The 22,400-nt window shown below is 37.7% G+C and overlaps 1 protein-coding gene across 1 annotated transcript in view; it reads right to left on the bottom strand.

Moving 5' to 3' along the window:
- PIGK (phosphatidylinositol glycan anchor biosynthesis class K) overlaps positions 1-22,400 on the bottom strand; it is a 127,549-nt gene that overhangs the window by 94,988 nt on the left and 10,161 nt on the right. Inside the window, exon 4 of the mRNA XM_066268870.1 lies at positions 1,568-1,703. Within this exon, the coding sequence (XP_066124967.1) occupies positions 1,568-1,703 (136 nt within the window). The remainder of the gene's footprint in view (positions 1-1,567; positions 1,704-22,400) is intronic.

The raw sequence follows: 22,400 nt of genomic DNA, 5'->3' as shown, positions 1-22,400 counted from the left end.
CCTGGTGGGCATGCTGGGTGGATCCTGGTCAGGTGAATGCGGAAGACTGCCTCCCCGTTTCCAACTTCAGAAAAATACAAAAAATTTTAAAAATTTTTTAAAAATTAACAAATAAAAATTACTTGAAAGGAAGAAAGTTAATTCTAAACTTGAAACTTTAAATACTATGCAAAGTATTGCCTAAAACTTAAAATTATAAATGTCTTCATAGGCAATTCTTTAGGAGGATAAAAATACATATATAGAAAGTTATAATAAATTCAGCAGCATAACTATTGCAGTTAATCTGTGCAACTATTTAGTCAACTATAGATTTACCATAAAAGACATGTCCATAATAAATCATAAAAATAAAACCAGAAAATCTCTGATTTATTTTAGTGCATTTTGTTACTTAAGTTTCACAAGGGATATCTTTAACATGTAAAAAACTCATACTGCTTCAATTCAGATTTCTCAATCTGGAATTTCTGGACCTCTGGGAGTCACTGAAAGCATTATTTAAAGTCGTGTAGAAATTAAGGCAAATTTAATTCTTTTTATACAGATCTAAATTTAAAAAGCAAGAAATCTCTTTAGCTTTATTGTTTGACTTTTCTCTAGATCATGTGCCTACAAGTGTGTGTGTGTGTGTGTGTGTGTGTGTGTAAACTGTTTGGTTTATATTTTTCCCAGAAGACAGCAAAATGTTAAGTGTCTTAATAGGATTTCTTATTGGCTAGCAAGGCAGGAAATTTTTTGGTCTACATTTTATAATAACTAAATAAACAAGTAAAAAGTCCAACATTATATACATTTAATCATTGAACAAACATTTTTTAATGTCTTCAAAGGCCTATAGGTACTTGCTAGATACAAGATATTTAATATATAGGCCATGTTCCCAAGGACCTTACAGCCCGGGAAGAGATAAATGTGCTTGCTTTTAAAATTGCTTCAAAACAAGACTGGGAACACAGGAAATTATGTCTTACTTCTAGTAGGCTTAGTAAAATAAGGATTATCAAAGAAGGCTTCATCAAAGAATACTTCAAATTTTAAACATATTCACAATCTATTAAACAAAATGAAGTTGCAAGGGAGAAAATATAGTATAATGCTATTATACAAATTTACTTTTTTATTTTTACTCTTATATTTATAAAAATACTGGAGCACATTAAAAATGCTTACCTCTAAATAGTAGGAATATGGGTATTTTGTTAGTCATTTTATTTTTCTAAAATTCACATATTTACTAAAGATATAAAACTTAAAATATTTGATTAAATATTAAAAAAATATTATATTTACTGTAAAAGAAAGTCATACATGAAACCTCACTGAAATACTCTTATAAAAACCAAGATAAAATAGTTTTATCCTAAATACATATTTAAAATATTCAAGTTGTAATAGTTTTACTTATATATTATTTCTTAATATGAACTCCAGAGGAAGAATTATATCAAGGGTTTAGTAACAACTATGTACAAAGTTTAAAGAATAAGAATGTTTTATTCTACCACTATTTTAGAGCTTAAAAGTAATAATAACTACAGTTCAAAAATGTTGTTAAACAATTTACCTCATAACTTCTGTAATCAACTTCCACATCGTCTCCATACACATTCAGCTCCATATTCTTGTGACTAAACACTGTAGCTGGTTTGGGATTCCTAGGGTTGCAGGCCATATCATCTGCAAGCATCAGAACAATGTGACTAGAAAAGAAAATTCCAGAAAATATATATTAAATGAAACCAAAAAATTCAAAACAGACACGTTTTGTTTATATCACGTAGCATTTATGTTCATTCTTTTCTTCATTAAAAATAACTCAAAATAATTATTAAGTACGTATTTAAAAAACCATTTTTTTCATATCCTTATGTAGTATAAGTTTTAAAGCAAAGAAATTGGAGCAACCTGGCATAAATTTATCTACAGAACTTGAAGTTACTAATTTAAACTTCTTTCTCAAAAGAGTATTGTATATACGTCATGCCATGTAGCAAGGGCAAACTGTAGGGGCTATATGTTCTCCCCAAACATTTAAAAAGAAATTAGTAATATCTTACTTTCTCAGGACGTACAAAGTCGCCATTAAACTATGATATTCCAAAACCTCTTTCACAAGCACAAATGCTTAAGTATGAAAACATGCAATCCATCAGCAAGTGTAATCAGTGCATCACAGGAACACATAGCCAATCCAATCACTCTTCCCTGGCTCTACCCATCTCCCTAATAAACCCACGATCATCTCTTGACGAGATGCTATTAGAATAGCTCCCCACCTGGCTTCCTACTTCCATTCTCACTTTTTTACAGTTCATTCTCCTTATAGCCACCAGGGTGCTCCTCCTTAAATATGTCAAATCATTAAACTTTCTTACTTAACACCCTTCAAGGACTCCCTACTATAGTTAGAGAAAAATCAAAACTCCTTTCATGGTATAATAATCTCCATTAATGTGATCCCTAGCTCTCTAACCTACCACCTGCCATGCTCCGAATACTCTGACCTTTCTGTTCTAAGACTATGCCAACCAAGCCCTCTCTCCTCCCAATGGGTACACTATTCTTATCATCATGTGTTTTATTTTTCCACAGGTCATTTACAGAACCTGAAATTCCTGTCATCCCTCAACACCACTCCCGTTAGAATATAAACTCTCAGAGGGTAGGGCTTTACTATCCTGTACACCAATGTAACAGGGTTAGTAACAGAGCTTGGCATATAGTAGGCATTCAATTAATATTCACTGACTGAAGGAAATATTTTTGCATATATTCTCCTGATCTTACCATTAAAACTAGAAAAGATGAATCAGGCAATTCTTTATTGTACCATATACTTGAGCTTTCCAAACATAAGGGAAAAATTAATGTGGCATATTTAACTAGCTTGGCAGGAGGTAACAAGAAGAAAATGTTCTGCTGCTTATATTCCAAGTATATTAAAGTTCAAAACTGAATCATTGTGATTTTTCTTGAAAATTGGCTAGATTTATATTTTGAAAGGGTTCCAACTCTGCCAATTCAAAGATGAGAGGTTCAGCTGTTCAGCTGTCACAAAATAAAAGTTGTTCCTCTTTAAGTGGAAAATATATTTCTTTTTAATAATTTAAGACAATTAACTTACATTATTAATTATATCTTTTTGTTCTGTGCCACTCTTAAGACTGACCAGACCTCCAATCACAGTATAAAAATAAGAGCATTCTTTAGGCCATGCTTTTAGTTAAATTCAGTATCCACCCAATTTCAATATCAAAAAGAACTAGTAATTTCAACTTCAAATTATAAATTCAATCAACATTTTTCCTACAATTTTAATCTATTTTTATAAATAATTACAGTTTTGACATGCAATATTATATTAGTTTCAGATCTTCCTACAGGTAATTTTGAGCCTCAATATAAGTCCTATACCCCTTTGATAACATAATCAGTATGTCATTTAAAAACCATAATATCAGGCTCTGGCTGGTTGGCTCAGTGGTAGAGCATCGGCCTGGCGTGTAGGAGTCCCGGGTTCGATTCCCAGCCAGGGCACACAAGAGAAGTGCCCATCTGCTTCTCCACCCCTCCCCCTCACCCTCCTCTCTGTCTCTCTCTTCTCCTCCTGCAGCTGAGGCTCCACTGGAGCAAAGTTGGCCCGGGCACTGAGGATGGCTCTGTGGCCTCTGCCTCAGGCGCTAGAATGGCTCTGGTTGCAGCAGAGCGACGCCCCAGATGGGCAGAGCTTTGCCCCCTGGTGGGCGTGCCAGGTGGATCTCGGTCGGGCGCGTGCGGGAGTCTGTCTGACTGCCTCCCCATTTCCAGCTTCAGAAAAAGAAAAAATAATAATAATAATAAAATAAATAAAAACCATAATATTTGTAGATAATAAATAAAAAATAGAATAGGAAACACAGGATTTCAAAGAATTAAGAGTTCAACCACACATTCTATTCACCGTTTCTAAAACTTAAGAAATGTTCAGAACTGTTATCTGGAGGGAAAAAGATTATCACTTGGTCCAAGTGTTAAATTATTTGCATAATAATATATATACATGAAAGTAAATTCCTTTATAAAACTATAAATTTAAAATTATAAATTAAACTAACAGAGCTATCAAACTAATAACACTATAAAACATTAATTCCATTTGAAGGATGATGTTATTTTACTAAAACTAAATGACATCTGTTAAATTTAACAGGAGCAAGAGATAACATCAGATCTGGCTCTACAAGTTCATTTTTCTATACTTTGACATCCACACTACAATATAATCGATGATACAGAAGTCTGTTCACAGAAATATGTTGTACAAAATGCAATTCATAACTTTCAGACTGTTTGCTATTCAAGAGAATCAGATCTTACATTTAACTATGCCTCTGCCAATATACATTCTTTGAATTGCAGTTATCATGAGATCTAACTTGATTCCTTAAAATGTCTTTTTTCACTTAACTATCAGATTAGCATCACAGCAGTTATTTTTTTTTTACTTATTTTTTTTTTTTTTTTACAGAGACAGAGAGAGAATCAGAGAGAGAGACAGACAGGAACAGAGAGAGATGAGAAGCATCTATCATTAGTTTTTCATTGAGACATCTTAGTTGTTCATTGATTGCTTTCTCATATGTGCCTTGACCGTGGGGCTACAGCAGACCAAGTAACCCCTTGCTCGAACCAGCGACCTTGGGTCCAAGCTGGTGAGCTTTGCTCAAACCAGATGAGTCCGCACTCAAGCTGGTGACCTCGGGGTCTCAAACCTGGATCCTCCGCATTCCAGTCCAACACTCTATCCACTGCGCCACCTCTTGGTCAGGCATCACAGCAGTTATTTAAATCTTCACTAAGTAGGTATCAAATCACTGCTGGAATTTAGAACAAAACAATCTACAGTGAAGAAATGTTACTACATCCCTATAAATAAGAACAGGAAGTTGTATCTTATTAAATTAAGACAAAATCCCTCAAATATAGCCAATCAACACAAGAATATGAGATTCTTACAGTTTGGTAATCTTATACTGCCAGGTATGTTGACTCAACTTTCATACTTTATTTAAGCCCCTGCAAAATCTACATCACACAACAAACCATATGATCATATGGACTTCTCTCAACACAAAACCAAAAGAAAAAGTGAACAATGTATTATTTGGAGGCAAACCCTAAAATTCTTCCTTGGCTCAATATGGAACCAGTATCCAATAGGTAAAATCAATCTATCTATCTATCTATCTATCTATGACATTTGAAATAGAGGAATAATCTTTTACCATCATAGACCATTACAGTGTGAAATATCAAAACCATACCTTTTCATTTAGGATAGACTGGTATTACCTTAACACAAATTTTTTCACTGAATAAAATTTACATAAATTACTAATTGCTTCAAATGTCTTTTCACTGTTCACTTAAAATTGCTATACATTCTATAGCCATGCTACTAATTAGATAATACTACCATAGAGCATCTTTAGCTACAAGAGCTAGAATCACCATCCCAATCTAGAACAGTAGTTGAAATTAAAGCAGGAGATTGGGTATCACAGGGGCCATTGAGGCTCTCTTATATCTGAGTTTCTGCTCGTCATCAGTGTGGCTTGTTTTGTCCTTTCATAAATTATTCAGGATACTCTGTATATTATTGCTTCTTCGGGAATTTAATGACTGTTAAACCAAGCAAATGCAACAAATTTTGTTATCTAATCATTAACTTGATGCCAGAGTAATTTACTTTTAGACTTTTCTTTCTTCTCTTTCATGTCTTGAGGAATGTCCAAGTTAATATCTTGTCATCAATGCACAGTGAAATCAATCATAATAAATCTATTAGCTGCAGTTGCTAGACCATTAAGAGTTTATGAATTACTGCAAGAGGACAGTATACATATTCTCAATGTACTAATCTTACACTGTATATTGCAGAATTGTCTGAGTGGTTTCGTTTTATTTTGTTGTGTTTTGAGGCATAGGGACACCAGCTAGACTGCTTCCCTAGCCCAATATCAGGCCTTGGAAACCAGACTTGGCCCTGGCCAGTGGCTCAGTGGGTCGAGCGTTGGCCTGGGTTCAATGCCTGGTCAGGGCACACCCACTCCCTCTTCCCCTCCCACAGCCAGTGGCTGGATTGGTTTAAGCGTGGCCCTTGGACTGAGAATAGCTCCATGGGAGCACGACAGACAGCCTCAGGCACCAAAAACAGCTCTAGCATCTGCTCCAGACAGGGTTGAGAGGTGGATCCTGGTTGCAGTGCAGACAGGAGTCTGCCTGACTGTCTCCCCTCCTCTCACCTAAAAAAAAAAAAAAATGGAAACTAGACTAGAGGCAGGAGTCCACAGCCCTGACCACAGGGCTCTCAGACCGAATGAACATCCTTAAGAAAAATAACAAAGCTGGAAACCTCATTTCCAAGGACTGCAAGCATACCAAGGCCTTATGAAGAACAAGATCCAGACCTGAGAAAGGACACGTAGCCACATTCCTTTCCCATCCCTAACTAGCCCTGATCACACTATAAAAGAGGCCTGCAAACTGAGGATGTTAAGGTGGGTTTTGGAGATATTGATGGCCTCAGCCTTCTCAGTTGACCAACCACCTAAATAAAGTGCATTATAATATTCAACCCTTGTCTGTTTATTGGATGTGCATGTGACAGACAGCATGAATGCCAACTTGTTCCATTTACATTTCTTTCAACTTGCCAAATGTCAAACAGTTGGCACGACTAGACTATATGATGTCAGGTATTTTTAACTCCGACTATTAGAAATAAAACTCAAAAAACTCCTCTGCAGTGACAAGAAGTCTACAGAAGCACATGTTACATGAGGGTATAGCTAGCTAGCTAAAGACTCACATATTCAAGTCACATGTGTTCTAGTATAATTTAATAACTAATATTTATTGAGCACTTAATATATCTCAAGTATTGCACTAATAAAATAAGCATTATTACAAGCATTATTTCCAAGATATACAAGGTAGGATGGGGTTTACAGTTGGGAGTATACAAAACAGTTTATTCTTGTATTATTATTTATTTATTATTATATTATTTTCCATATGAACAACTGTAAACCTACTTTTGACCCATTATTATTATCATCCACATTTTACAGGTTATTAAACTTAGGCACAGAAAAGTTAAGTAACATGTCCCAGGTCATACAGCTAATGAGGAGTGGGATTTGGATTCAAACCCAGTTTCTCTGACATGAACATTTGCTTTTAACAATTCTGCATTCCACTGAAACTATGAGATACGTTTTTGATATCAATAATTTAATCTCAAATGATTAAGTTAAATGCATGAACTAATTATTGCTGCTTAGTATTTATGGCATATAATATGACATAAGATAGGTCCTTGAAGTTCTAAATGGAACCATCCAGAGATCTTAGCAAACTCTCAAATTACAGAACAGCACTAGTGCACATCCTTTCTCCTTTAGTCATAATAAAGCATACCCAAAAAATTTAAGTGCCCACTTAAATGCAAAAATCAGAGAATAGAACTTCAAAGAAATACAGAGGCTAATGTTCTAGAGTCCAATCAATCTCCCAAAGCCCCTGACTCTTTCCTACAGAAAGACATTGGGATTACATCCTAGCTCTGGCCCTTCTCTCACCAGGTCCTTTCAGCCCCCGAGCCTGCCATTTTCACCCTCAACCATCTGCACCTGCACCTGTCGCCTACATGGAAGTCTTCATTGCTTCCAAACACTCCCCAATATTAACCACTCTTCCTATAATATGGGAGGGGACAAGAAGCAGAAGTGACCCACCCACTCCCTTCCCTTTCCCTTTCAGAGCTAAAATCAGTATTGTGTAGACAAGTTCTTTATCTCTGTCTTCCTGTTTTCTACTGCTGAACTTCCCATTAACTGTTCACTGACTTCCTCAAGCGCACCAACCTCAAGGCTTGGAATTCAAATCTGTGCATTACATTATCAAAATTACAAGTTACTATATTTCTCAAACATTTTGGATGGCTCATAGAAATAGTCAAAATAAAGAATGCTGTAATAATGAATGCCATTGATTTAACCAATTTTTGTCAAAATAACAGAATTTTTTAAATCTTGATATATCACTTATAGTCCATCATAATGAAAATCACTATGTGCAGCCTTTCACATATTCTGTTCAACAAAAATTTGACTTTTGCTAATTTTTCCAGTAATGATCTGTACTGACTTAGCCAGTCTCTCCAACTGCTTCTGTGACATGTCCTGGAACCAGTAGAAGAGTTTAACAATCTATATGTAACCTCTTTAGAGTGTTGTAAGCAGTTGCTTAGGACTTCACCACAATGCCTAAATTACTATTTCACTTGAAAATTACATGCAAACATCATTAATATGCCTTCTCTAGTATATTTCTATTCTCTTTTCTTTAATTTTTTTCTTTTTTTTTATTACATGTGAAGCAGGGAGGCAGACAGACTCCTGATGCACCCCAACTGGGATCCACCCGGCAAGCCCCCTACCAGGCAATGAATGCTCTGCCCCGCTGGGCTGCTGCTCCATTGCCCGGCAACCGAGCTATTTTAGTGCCCGAGGTGAAGCCATGGAGCCACCCTCAGGTCCTGGAGCCAAGTATGCTTGAATCATTCGAGCCATGGCTGTGGGATGAGAAGAGAGATAGAGAAATAGGGGGAGAAGAGAAAGGTGTGGAGAAACAGATGGTCACTTCTCCTGTGTGCCCAGACCAGGAATCGAACCTAGTACTTCCACATGCCAGGCTGACACTCTACCACTAAGCCAACTGGCCAGGGCCTATTTTTATCCTTAAATGGCAAGAAAATCAAAATGTCCTTTTAATTTTCTCTGGGCATTAAGCAAGATAGTTTTGATATCCTTTTCATTAAAAATACTAGGATGGCTTCTTCTGAGGTATCACTTTTATTATTTTTTTAAAACCTATTTGTCAAAGGAAAAAATATAGTTGTGGTAAAGAGTATCTGCCACCAGATCTGCTTTTCAGCTGATCATAAAAGTTGATCATAAAAGTCAACTCAGACAAAACATAAATTGGAAATTATCACTGACAAAAAGAAGAGCAGTTGACTGGAAGATAATAAATCTCAACTGAAGTGAAATTCAACAATTTTTAAAAATATTGAAATGGTGTTTATTGGCATTACAGTATTAATTTGACTTAACCATTCTATATTAAATTGTACAGGCACTTACTATAATACTCAAATTATCAAATTTAGATTCCACATTTATTTTAATTCATTTTAGAGAGGAGAGAGAGAGACAGAGAAAGAGGGAGAGAGAGAGAAGGTAGGGGAGGAGCAGGAGACATATGTGCCTTGACCAGGCAAGCCCAGGGTTTCAAATCAGCAACCTCAGCATTCCAGGTCAATGTTTTATCCACTGCACCACCACTGGTCAGGCCTGGATTCCACATTTCTTTTTTTTTTTTTGCATTTTTCTGAAGCTGGAAACAGGGAGAGACAGTCAGACAGACTCCCGCATGCGCCCAACCGGGATCCACCCAGCACACCCACCATGAGGGCGACGCTCTGCCCACCAGGGGGCGATGCTCTGCCCATCCTGGGCATCGCCATGTTGTGACCAGAGCCACTCTAGCGCCTGAGGCAGAGGCCACAGATCCATCCCCAGCTCCCGGGCCATCTTTGCTCCAATGGACCCTCGGCTGCGGGAGGGGAAGAGAGAGATAGAGAGGAAGGCGCGGCAGAGGGGTAGAGAAGCAAATGGGCGCTTCTCCTGTGTGCCCTGGCCGGGAATCGAACCCGGGTCCTCCGCACGCTAGGCTGACGCTCTACCGCTGAGCCAACCAACCAGGGCTGGATTCCACATTTCAATAAGATTATAAAGAAATAAGATTAGAAGTTATGGGAAAATGGAAACAAAAATTACAGCATTAACAACTGTACCTCATTTCTAAAGAGTAAAAGAGAAAACAGGTTTAAATTCAGAAAAAAATCAAGTTAAACAATATGGTAGTTTCCAAAAAATATATTTGAACACAGAATTTTAGTAGACAAGCAAATAAAAAAAAAAGGAAGGCAGATTCTGAGTAAAACTTTTAAAATTTCTTCCAGTTCTAATATAGCAGTGATGATTACTAGTATTCAAAATGCAGCTACAATATGCCAGAGGTAATGGGGTGGGGTACAGGATGGTAGAAACGAGTATTTGTTGAGTTTATTGAGGGACAGACACTATACCACCATCCTTTTAGATCAGGGGTCAGGAACCTTTTTGGCTGAGAGAGCCATATATGCCACATATTTTAAAATGTAATTCCATGAGAGCCATACAACAACCCATGTACCTTATGCATTATCCAATAAAAATTTGGTGTTGTCCCGGAGGACAGCTGTGATTGGCTCCAGCCATCCGCAACCATGAACATGAGCAGTAGGAAATGAATGGATTGTAATACATGAGAATGTTTTATATTTTTAACGTTATTATTTTTCTTATTAAAGACCTGTTTGCGAGCCAGATGCAGCCATCAAAATAGCCACATCTGGCTCGCAAGCCATAGATTCCCAACTCCTGCTTTAGATGCTTAATTCTCTAAATCAAAACAATACCATAGATAGTATTACTGTCTCCATTTTAAAGATAAGGGAATTCAGTGGGATCAGATCACTTACCCAAAGCGGCATGGCTGGTAAGCAGAACTAAGATTTGATTTCAAAGCCTATACACTTTTCATCCACCAACTACATTCTCTGGCACAATGGACTACATCACCTTTCACTCACTCCAAAGTAGTGAGCAGAGCCAAAAGAAAACTTTCATAATTTCTGTACTCATATCAACAAATATCAAAGGAATATCACTTTTCCTCATAAGAACCGCATCTTAGAACCCAGAAATAAACCCACAGCTCTATGGACAACTGATATTTGACAGAGGAGGTAAGGAGTAAAGACAATGGAGTAAAGACAGCCTCTTTAATAAACGGTGTTGGGAAAATTGGGACAGCTAATGCAAAAAAATGAAGCTATATCACCAACTTAAACCATTCACAAAAATAAACTCAAAATGGACTTAAATGTAAGCCGTGAAACCATAAGCATCTTAGAAGAAAACATAGGCAGTAAGCTCTCCGACATCTCTTGCAGCGATATATTTGCTGATTTATCTCCACGGGCAAGTGAAATAAAAGACAGTATAAACAAATGGGACTATATCAAACTAAAAAGCTTTTGCACAGCTAAAGACAATAAGAGCAGAATAAAAAGACAAACTACACAATGAGAGAACATATTCGACAATACGTCTGATAAGGGATTAATAACCAAAATTTATAAAGAACTTGTAAATCTCAACACCAGGAAGACAAACAATCCAATCAAAAAATGGGCAAAAGAAATGAATAGACACTTCTCCAAAGAGGACATACAGATGGCCAATAGGCATATGAAAAAATGCTCAACATCACTAATCATTAGAGAAATGCATATTAAAACCACAATGACATATCACTTCACCCCAGCCAGAATGGCGCTCATCAACAAAACAACACAGAATAAGTGCTGGTGAGGATGTGGAGAAAAGGGAACCCTCCTGCACTGCTGGTGAGAATGCAGACTGGTGCAGCCACTGTGGAAAACAGTATGGAGATTCCTCAAAAAATTAAAAATTGAACTGCCTTTTGACCCAGCTATCCCATTTCTAGGAATATACCCTAAGAACACCATAGAACTGTTCCAAAAGGAGAAATGCACACCCATGTTTATGGCAGCATTGTTCACAATAGCGAAGATCTGGAAACAGCTCAAGTGTCCGTCAGTCACGAGTGTATTAAAAAGCTTTGATACAGGCCCTGGCCGGTTGGCTCAGTAGTAGAGCGTCGGCCTGGCGTGCAGAAGTCCCGGGTTCGATTCCCGGCCAGGGCACACAGGAGAAGCACCCATCTGCTTCTCCACCCCTCCCCCTCTCCTTCCTCTCTGTCTCTCTCTTCCCCTCCCACAGCCAAGGCTCCATTGGAGCAGAGATGGCCCGGGCGCTGGGGATGGCTCCTTGGCCTCTGCCCCAGGCGCTAGAGTGGCTCTGGTCGCAGCAGAGCGATGCCCCGGAGGGGCAGAGCATCGCCCCCTGGTGGGCAGAGCGTCGCCCCCTGGTGGGCGTGCCGGGTGGATCCAGGTTGGGCGCATGCGGGAGTCTGTCTGACTGTCTCTCCCCATTTCTAGCTTCAGAAAAATATAAAAAAAAAAAAAAAAAAAAAAGCTTTGATACATGTATACTATGGAATACTAAGCCATAAGAAATGACATCGGATCATTTATAATAACATGGATGGACCTTGATAACATTATATGGAGTGAAATAAGTAAATCAGAAAAAACTAAGAACTATATGAACCCATACATAGATGGGACATAAAAATGAGACTCAGAGACATGAACAAGAATGTGATAGTAACAGGGGTGGGGGGAGGGGGCGAGGAAAGAGAGAGAGGGAGTGGGGGGAGGGAAGGGGCACAAAGAAAACCAGATAGAAGGTAATGGAAGACAATTTGACTTTGGGAGAGGGGTATGCAACATAATCAAATGTCAAAACAATCTGGAGATGTTTTCTCTAAACGTATGTACCCTGATTTATCAATATCACTGCATTAAAATTAATAAAAATAAGATTAAAAAAAAGAACCGCATCTTAGTTTTTCTATTTTTCATGGTTCAATATTACAAGGGTGGGCAAAGTAGGTTTATAGTAACTAATAAATTATAATACAAGAATGAGTGGGGGGAAAAGAGAATAAATGGCCATGTAAAATGTAAACCTACTGTTGCCTACCCCTGTATCTATGCTTTAAGCTTCATTACAAATATTTCTTAAATTTTACCACTTTCTTTTTTTTTTGTATTTTTCTGAAGCCGGAAACGGGGAGAGACAGACAGACTCCCGCATGCGCCTGACCGGGAGCCACCTGGCACGCCCACCCTCCAGGGCGTCACTCTGCCAGGACCAGAGCCACTATAGCGCCTGGGGCAGAGGCCAAGGAGCCATCCCCAGCACCCCGGCCATCTTTGCTCCAATGGAGCCTCACTGCGGGAGGGGAAGAGAGAAACAGAGAGGAAGGAGGGGGGTGGAGAAGCAAATGGGCGCTTCTCCTATGTGCCCTGGCCAGGAATCGAACCCAGGTCCCCCGCACGCCAGGCCGACGCTCTACTGCTGAGCCAACCAGCCAGGGCCTATTTCTTAAATTTTAAACAAATCATTGAATAGTATAGCGATAGGATTTAAGTCTGTGTTTGCTTTTAAGAAACTGAAAATCTTCCCCAAATCTTTTTAATTATAATAAAATCTGAACTAAGAATGCTTGAGAAATGAAATTAATTCTTTTACAAAACCCTATACCAGCCCGGTGTCTCTGTCAACACGTGCACTGCCTCCACCCTGCAACTGACCACCATGGGCCCCTGCCCCAGAGCCACGGCCACTGAGTCAGTGTCACCGCCACCTCAGTACCCACTGGATGATTAAGCCACAATTTTCAATGAGTAAACACATTCCTTTTTGTCACCACACCTTGATGGAGTTTCTGAAGGACAATGAAGATTACTGCCAAGCACAATATAACCTTTATGAGGACAAGAGAACTGTAAAACTCATTACTGTTTCACCAAGACGCCACCAAAAGGCAGTTAACGTGTACACAGAGGTGCTGAATTGAAATATGCACAGCATCCTCCAGTTCTGACCTAGATGAAGGAAGCTTCTATGCACTTCCTTTCTATTGCTCAATATTTCAGATTGAAGGTTTGATTCTTGTTAGGAGGTTCATTTCATTTCCCATTACGCCCAACTTCAAAGCACTAAAAATTTCAAGTGGAGTGTGTTGAAGTTTCTTTAAATCATTTCTCTATTCAACTTTTTAAATTCTTTCATAACCCTCGTATTTTTTTAACTAAATCACCATGGTTTGCATTAACTGCCTCTCATGAAGTCACATAAAAACACAGAATATTTCTTTTTATGTACAATACAACCAATGAGACCTTAAATCAACATTATTGAGAAACTTAATAAGTGTGGATTTACCATACTAGTAAGAGTATGTAAAGCAATGTATGGCGCTGTTCTTCTGGGAAAAGAAGACATCCATGTTTTTGACTGGCTTTTCATAAAGGTGCACAATCATCCAACCAGACTGTTGATGACTAGTTAAGTCTTGGGAAAAAAATAAATTGAAAAATCGATCCTGGCTAGTTGGCTCAGTGGTAGAGCACTGGCCCAGCATGTAGATGTCCCAGGTTTGATTCTAGGTCAAGGCACACAGAAGTGACCATCTGCTTTTTCCACCCCTATCCCTTCTCTCACTTCCTCTCTCTTCCCCTCCCACAGCCATGGCTTGACTGATTCTAGCATATTGGCCCTAGACTTTGAGGAAGGCTCCATGGAACCTCCACCACAGGCACTAAATAGCTTGGCTGCAAGCATGACCCCAAAGCCCAGAGCATCGGCCCCAGACAGGGGTTGCCAGGTGGATCCCAGTCAGGGTGCATGCGGGAGTCTGTCTCACTATCACCCATCTTCTCTCTTAGAAAATAAGCATATATTTTTTTTAATTTTAAAAAAATCAAGTGTAGGTATATGTCTTTGTGGTGTGACTCTAGAGCTTGTACATTTTAACTTTTTTAGATATCATGTTGTGCATTATATACCCAGGACTTATTAATCTTATAATTTATTAATCTTGTAAGTTTATATACCTTTTAACCACTTTCACCCATTTCACCCATCCCCACCTCCGGCAACTACCAATATCCGTTCTCTGAATCTTTTGAGTTCAGCTTTTTTTAGATCCTGCACATAAATGGAATTTATAGTATTTGTCTCTATCTAATTTTACTTAGCATAATTCCTCAATGTCCATTATGTTGTTCAAACTTATTTTTTATGGCTGAAAAGTATTCCATTATTTATATATCCCATATTTTCTTTATTTATCCATCCATGGACACTTAGGTTGTTTCCATATCTTGGCAACTGTAAATAATAATATTGCAATAAGCATAAGGGTGTATATATCTTCTTGAGTTAATGTTTTCAGTTCCTTCAGATAAATACCCAAAAGTAAGATTGCTTGAACATTCAGTAGTTCTATTTTTAACTTTTTACAATCCTCCATACTGTTCTTCATAGTGGCTACACCCATTAAATTCCCACCAACAGTGCACAGGCTTCTCTTCTGTCCAAATCGTCTCCGATACTTGTTATCACATCTTTTTGATAGCAGCCATTCCAACAGGTGGGAAGTGATATCTCATTGTGGTTTCTGGATTTGCATTTCCCTGATGATTACTAATGTTGAGACCTTTTTAGGGACCTGTCAATCATCTATATGTCTTTTTAAAAAATGTCTAATCAGATCCTGTGTCCATTTTTAAATTGGATTTTTTTTCACTACGTTGTGTGAGTTCTTCATATATTGTAGATATTAACTCCAATACAGATATGATTTGCAAAATAGTTTATAGTAAAATTATTAAAATTAATAAGAGTTCAGCAAGTTGCTAAAACAATATACAAACCTAACTTCATATACAACAGAAATAAGAAAATGTATATTTTTAAAGAGTACCATTTAAAATATCAACAAAAAAAATGACAACTAAAAATCCTAACAAAATGTTTATGGAAGAAAAATGAAAAATTACAAAACTTGGTTTCAAGCTGTTAAACACATAATTAAATGAAGATATATATTATGCATAAATTGGAATATTTAATACCATAAAATCCATTCTAAGTTAATCTAAAAGTCACTGTGATACAAATCAAAATTGAAATGTGCTCTAAGGAGGAGAATAATGACAAAGGTAAAAGAGCAGGATTTTAACAACTTGACAAGCAGACATGAAAGAACCAGACCCAAGAAGAGTAGAGATGATTTGAAAAAATAAGATATGAGGAAAGTTATCAGATATGAGGAAAGTGCCAATAATAAAGACATTCCAATATTGAGAAGGAATAAGTATCTTGCTTATTCAGCATCCTCTCCATTATAAATCAATAAAGATATTTCCCCTTTGTTCCATAAAACCCTTCACCATCTCCTTACTCTTGCAAATGGGTCTTACTTATTATCTAAACATAAGAGCAAGACGGCCACGCAAAAATCTGCTTTTACATTTGTCATCATTCTCCTTCTTAGAACACATTTCAACTTCTGCACTATTCTAAATGTCCATATTCAAACATTATTACTGACATTTTTATGGAGTATATGAGAAAATACTGTTGAGAAGTGACAGGAAACAAGACGAGACATTCAAAGGCAGGAGTTAATATTATCTGGACAGTAACTACAATAATATAGTGCAAGTTAATTACAAAGCACATTTACTACAGCTCCAGTCCTTCTGGTCATAAAAAAATAAGGCAAAGTCATAAAATAAAAACAGTATTATAAAATAAATTTTTAAATATATATTTAACTTAGAAAATTTTATAAATTAATTGTAATGATTTTTTAAAAATCACAACTACCGCCCTGTACAGAGTACTCTACAAAGTTATACACAATGACACAAAGAAAAGAAAGATAGATGAGCAGGAAATGATAGCACAGTGGATATTCCAAGTGTTCTAGGTGGGATAAATATGATACTAAAGAAAAAAAATAAAAGACGGGAGTGATTAAATATTATGTAGCAGATGTCATAACAAAAAAATAAATATAGTAAGTTGGAATTAACAAGGCAGTAGTTAAAAACTAAAGGCTGACTGAAAGTTTTGAATTTTATACAGAAACAACAGAAAGTCACTGCAGGTTCTTGATCGTGGGAGTAAAACACAAAAGCAGTGTCAGAGAAAGTAATTCTAACAGCTGTGTGTAGGACGAGTTGGAGGGGAAAGAAACCAGAGACGGGGAACAAACAGCTACAAAGCTATTACAGTCACAAACGTGATGAAATAAGGAAGCATGAAGTATGGGGAAATGTGAAATGGTCAAGACTTAGACAACAACAAAAAGTGTGGAACAAATAAAAAAATGGGAACATAGGAGAGGCATTCCTTACATTTATTAAATTCATATAACTATTTTCACAACAACCCAACACTATTTCATCATTTAGATATACATATATTTTTTAATTTAATAATGTATTAAAGAATTGGTGTGCATAATTATACTAAACTCTATAGGAATGCCATAAGAATAACAGGAGTTAATATTAAAAATAACTTCTAATTATAAACATTACATAAATATTAACTTAATAATTTCTTAAGGAGGAGATGGGTATGATATAATAGAAATGTTCCAGCCATAAAGTCAAAAGACCTGAATTCAAATTGTTTCTATTAGTTGTGCCTTTAATGGACCTTAATTAAGTCATTTAACCATACTGAGTAACCATTTTTAATAAGTAAAATGGGAAAAAATACAGTCTCTCACAAAGGCCTCAAAAAATAAATGAAATGATTCATTACAAAATCCCTAAAACGGGTGTGAACCTTGGTGGGTAAGGAATGTTTGGCACAGGGTGGAGAGAAGAGGAAGATGGGATACAGGGGTCCCTTCTGGCTGACCGCATTAGAGAAACAGCCGCAAGTATTTTCAAAGAACCATAACAGTCCTGCCCTTCTCCATATTATTTTATTTTAAATAAATATTGTATTTTAAAAAGTACAAAAAAAAATCCCTGAAATATCTTATTAAGGCTCTACTTTAAAAAATGCCTTACGTATACAATCTAATCCACATTTGCATAAAAAAGCAATAGTCAAAAGCTATATTACCAACATTTTAAAAACAACAGGCAATTAGTAATTTTTTTAATTTACAAAAAAAATATCAGGGTTCGATTCCCGGTCAGGGCACATAGGAGAAGCGCCCATTTGCTTCTCCACCCCTCCGCCGCGCTTTCCTCTCTGCCTCTCTCGTCCCCTCCCGCAGCCAAGGCTCCATTGGAGCAAAAGATGGCCCGGGCGCTGGGCATGGCTCTGTGGCCTCTGCCTCAGGCGCTAGAGTGGCTCTGGTAGCAACATGGCGACGCCCAGGATGGGCAGAGCATCGCCCCCCTGGTGGGCAGAGCATCGCCCCTGGTGGGCGTGCTGGGTGGATCCCGGTCGGGCGCATGCGGGAGTCTGTCTGACTGTCTCTCCCTGTTTCCAGCTTCAGAAAAATGGAAGAAAAAAAAAATCAGAATTCACACTTACAATTCCAATATATATTACTTGAGAAAGAAGTTAAAATGATCAACAGACCAAATATAATCAGTGCATCCCGAGGCAACTTAAAGAGTAGGAAAGTAGGGAATAAGTTGAAGTTAACTAGTCTTAGGCCAGACTCGTACTGACTTCTACCTGACAGAAAGAAATGAATTAAAAATTCCCTGGTAAGATCAACCCACTCATGGATCCCTAAGGTAGGAAATAGTTTACAAAATCGACTGCAGAATACATTTAGCTCAGTACAGTTTTAGACACAAGATTTAAAGAGGATATAAATTTGCAGTATTTATAAATATTTCTTTTCCAGTCTAGACCAACCAGGTTCCACTTAGCAAGGGAACTAGTCATTCATTCAACTGCACAATATACCAAAGAATGCATTGTGAGCAATACAAACAGTGTCAGAACCAGTCTTGAAAAAATAAGATCAATACATACAAAAAGATGCCATAGTACAAGTATAAATAAAATATTATTTATGCAAGAAGGACTTAGAAAGCTTTAGAAAATACATGGACTGAATTTTTGCGTAACGAAACTAGAAAGAAGAGAGGAAGGAATGACTGTTGGAAGGCCCAGTGTAGGGCAATGACAGAGACTACACGGACTCACAAGAAGACTAGACTGAAATTAGATGATCAGAGTATCGTATTTGGAATCAGTCTGCAAAAGCCTTGAGTACCACCATAAGGGATTTGAACTTTATTTTGCATATACTAGAGTTTATGAATAAGGAGAGATGAAGAATGAAAGGTTTAAATTAGAAATATTAATCTCACATAATGACGAGAGAAATGTTTTTGCTTTTAAAGTGCAAACTTGTGTCGCTCTGTCTAATTGATAAAGTATTTCTCAGTCATGTGTTTATTTATCTAATACTTACTGAGCACCGACTATTTGGCCGGCACAACACTCAACGCTGGAAGTACAAAGTAAAATAAAATATAATCCTTGTTCCTTTCAAGTAGTTTATAATCTAGTAAGAGAAACATAATAAATTAGTAATAATCATGTTATAATCAAAGTATACACAGGATACATGGAAGCAAAAAAGAGGATCAGGAAATGATATTTTTAGGTATTAAAGTGAATTTGGAAGGTCAGGTAAAAGTTAAAGTTGTACTTCCTAAACTTGACTGTATATCAGAACCACATATAGAACTGAAGTCTGGGCCTTGCTTCATATTTAATAAATTAGAATCTCCAGAAATGAAGCTGAGAAATCAACGTTTTCAACGTGCACCACAAGTAATTCAGAATCACAGCCAGGTTTAGAGAGCACTGAGCTGAAAATATAAACAACCATTTTAAGGAAAGAGAATAATTTCACATACTCTGATCAGAAGATCAGAGGGAATCAGAATAAAAGTTGTGACATAACTAATGTGATATTTCAGAAAGGATCTATGGAACTACGAATCAATGTGAACTTTCAAAAAGGAAATCACATGTGACACGCATTTTAGTAAGTGATTTTTTTTTATTTGTCCATTGATTTGGGAAAGAGAGAGAGAGGGAGAGAAGAGGAGGAGGGAGAGAAAAGAGGGGGAAGGAGAGAGAAGAAGGGGGAGGAGAGAGAAGAAGGAGCAGGAGAGAAAAAAGTGGGAAGGAGAGAAAAGGGGGGAGGGAGAGAGAAGGGGGAGGGAGAGAAGAGGGGGAAGAGAGAGAAGGGGGAGGGAGAGAGAAGAGGGAGAGGAGAGAGAGAGAGAAGCATCAAGTCCTTTCACTTAGTTGTTCCATTTAGTTGTGTACTCGCTGGTTGCTTTTCCTCCTGCCCTGACTGGGGTTGAACCCGTGGCTTCTGGTGTGCTGGGTTGATGCTTTATACACTCAGCCACCCAGTCAGGGCCTAGTAAATGACTTGAAATGAACTAATTTCCCACCAAAATGTATGGGAAAACTAAATGCAAATACTTTGCATTTCAAAACAAAGGTAAATTGCTCCTTTAAAGAAAGCAAACACTTTTTTTTAAAAGCCAGAACTCTACTCATAAGTGTTACTAAATAAAGTGACCGTTTCTCTCAGGATACATATCTGGACTATGACAGAACTTATAATAATATTGTTTAACTTGAAAAGGTTCCATAATGTATAAAATAAATGCAAACTGCATCTTGAAATTCAAGATTTAAAACCAAAATTATTCTTAATAATTAAGTTTCTAAACTGTTATTTCATAATAACTTTTAACTTTCTGAATAAAAATGTACTTATAATTATATTTTTATACTTAATTCCAGGTAGAAGTAGGACAAGTCACCAAAAGAGTAGTATTCACCATAACAGGTGAAAACCTTTTCTTTGATTTCTGTTTGTTAAATAACAAACGGCTAAACCACCAACTAAAACCCCACTTCATTCCCCAACAGACTTTATAAACCAGACAGGCAATCATTTGAAACAAGAATGAGCATTTAAAAAATATTCTTCAGATACCCTGGGACAAACCTATTAATTATAATATATAAAATATCCTACAGTTATGTTCTACTTTTAAAAAGTCCATCTAAATCTTACTTAAACCATTTACACATTTCCTAATGACTTATGGATCAAACAAAGACTCAAAGACTCATTTACCAAGGTGGAAACTTGCCAAACCATGCACTGTAGCTGCCTAGAGCAGCACCCAGGGTATAGAAGCAACAAGGGTTAAAAACCAAAGGATTAACCGTATATAGACCTCCTAAGGAGAAACAACTGACAAATTATAATTGGCTAATTACAAGAATAATACCTGTATACTTGATATAACTAACCATCCTTTCTCAGACTTATTTTTTTATTTTTTTTATTTATTATTTTTTTTCCTGAAGCTGGAAACGGGGAGAGACAGACAGACTCCCGCATGCGCCCGACCGGGATCCACCCGGTACGCCCACCAGGGGCGACGTTCTGCCCCTCCGGGGCATCGCTCTGCCGCGACCAGAGCCACTCTAGCGCCTGGGGCAGAGGCCAAGGAGCCATCCCCAGCGCCCGGGCCATCTTTGCTCCAATGGAGCCTTGGCTGCGGGAGGGGAAGAGAGAGACAGAGAGGAAGGAGGGGGGCAGGGTGGAAAAGCAAATGGGCACTTCTCCTATGTGCCTTGGCCGGAAATCAAACCCAGATCCCCCACACGCCAGGCCAACGCTCTACCGCTGAGCCAACCGGCCAGGGCCAATTATTTTTTAAAAAATAGTAATATTATAGTAGCCTTAAGTTCTATTGAAAATACAGGAATTAAATTATAGTTCTTGTCAGCTTCTCAAATTAAAACGATCTATTTACAGGAATATAACTTTTGTTTCCTGAGTCACTTGCTGCCTTTCCGCGCCTGCGCACTTTCTACGTATCTCTATTTGCTTTTTACTGCAAGAACCTGAACCCGCAAAGAGAGTATTGTCACCACATTCTAGCTGAGGAAACAGGATTAGCATGGCCAAGTGACTTATCAAAATCACCACTAAACCCGTATTTCAAACTCAGATGTGTCTGACTGCAAAGCTCTCTCCGCACACTGCCTCACAGATAAAGAACAGAGGACTAAATAAATGAAACCTAAACAACTGAGTTGACTGCACTCTCTTCTATAACTGCTTTGGTATTAGCAAAAACAGACCTCTCCTGTCTGACAAACCAAATGCAGAGGCTGTGGATCTGAGGGCGAAGGTGTAGAGGTGCCGCCCAGTATCTGAACTCCCTCACATAATTTGGAAATATCCCACTTTACAAGTCGTCATAGAAGCCAGAGCCCACACCCCTATATACAATGCCACATTGTAGTTCTTCCTGTCACTCAGCCCCCACAACCTCCTGGAGTATAGACAAAAGCACTTAATCTATACTTAATCTATGCTCTGCCAATAGGACATCCCTCCAAGGTCTTTAAATTAAGAGCGCAAGACTAAGAAGCTGGGACAGCAAAGGCTGGATTTTGGCAGCAGGCAGCAATATCAACATTAAGTTTCCAAAGGCAATGGTAGCAGCTGAGTCTAGACAGCAATTTGCAGCTGCATTACTGTCATTAGATTGGACTGGTTTTATGTCACACTTTTTAGATATGTCTTCGCTGCTACCTAGGCTTCCTTGTTCTTGACGATTAAGAGCTCCAGCCTTCCTACCAATTTGGTGTACTAATCAATATGCTTTCAGTAATTCCTTTTCTATTTGAATCTCAGAATTGTCTTTTATTGTCTGCAATTAAAAACCCACATCGAGGCATTTAATGATTAAATAAATCACA

Source organism: Saccopteryx bilineata, chromosome 3, assembly GCF_036850765.1.
Source record: "Saccopteryx bilineata isolate mSacBil1 chromosome 3, mSacBil1_pri_phased_curated, whole genome shotgun sequence".
In the NCBI taxonomy this organism is placed as follows: Eukaryota; Metazoa; Chordata; class Mammalia; order Chiroptera; family Emballonuridae; genus Saccopteryx; species Saccopteryx bilineata.
This window is presented reverse-complemented; position numbering and strand designations above follow the sequence as displayed.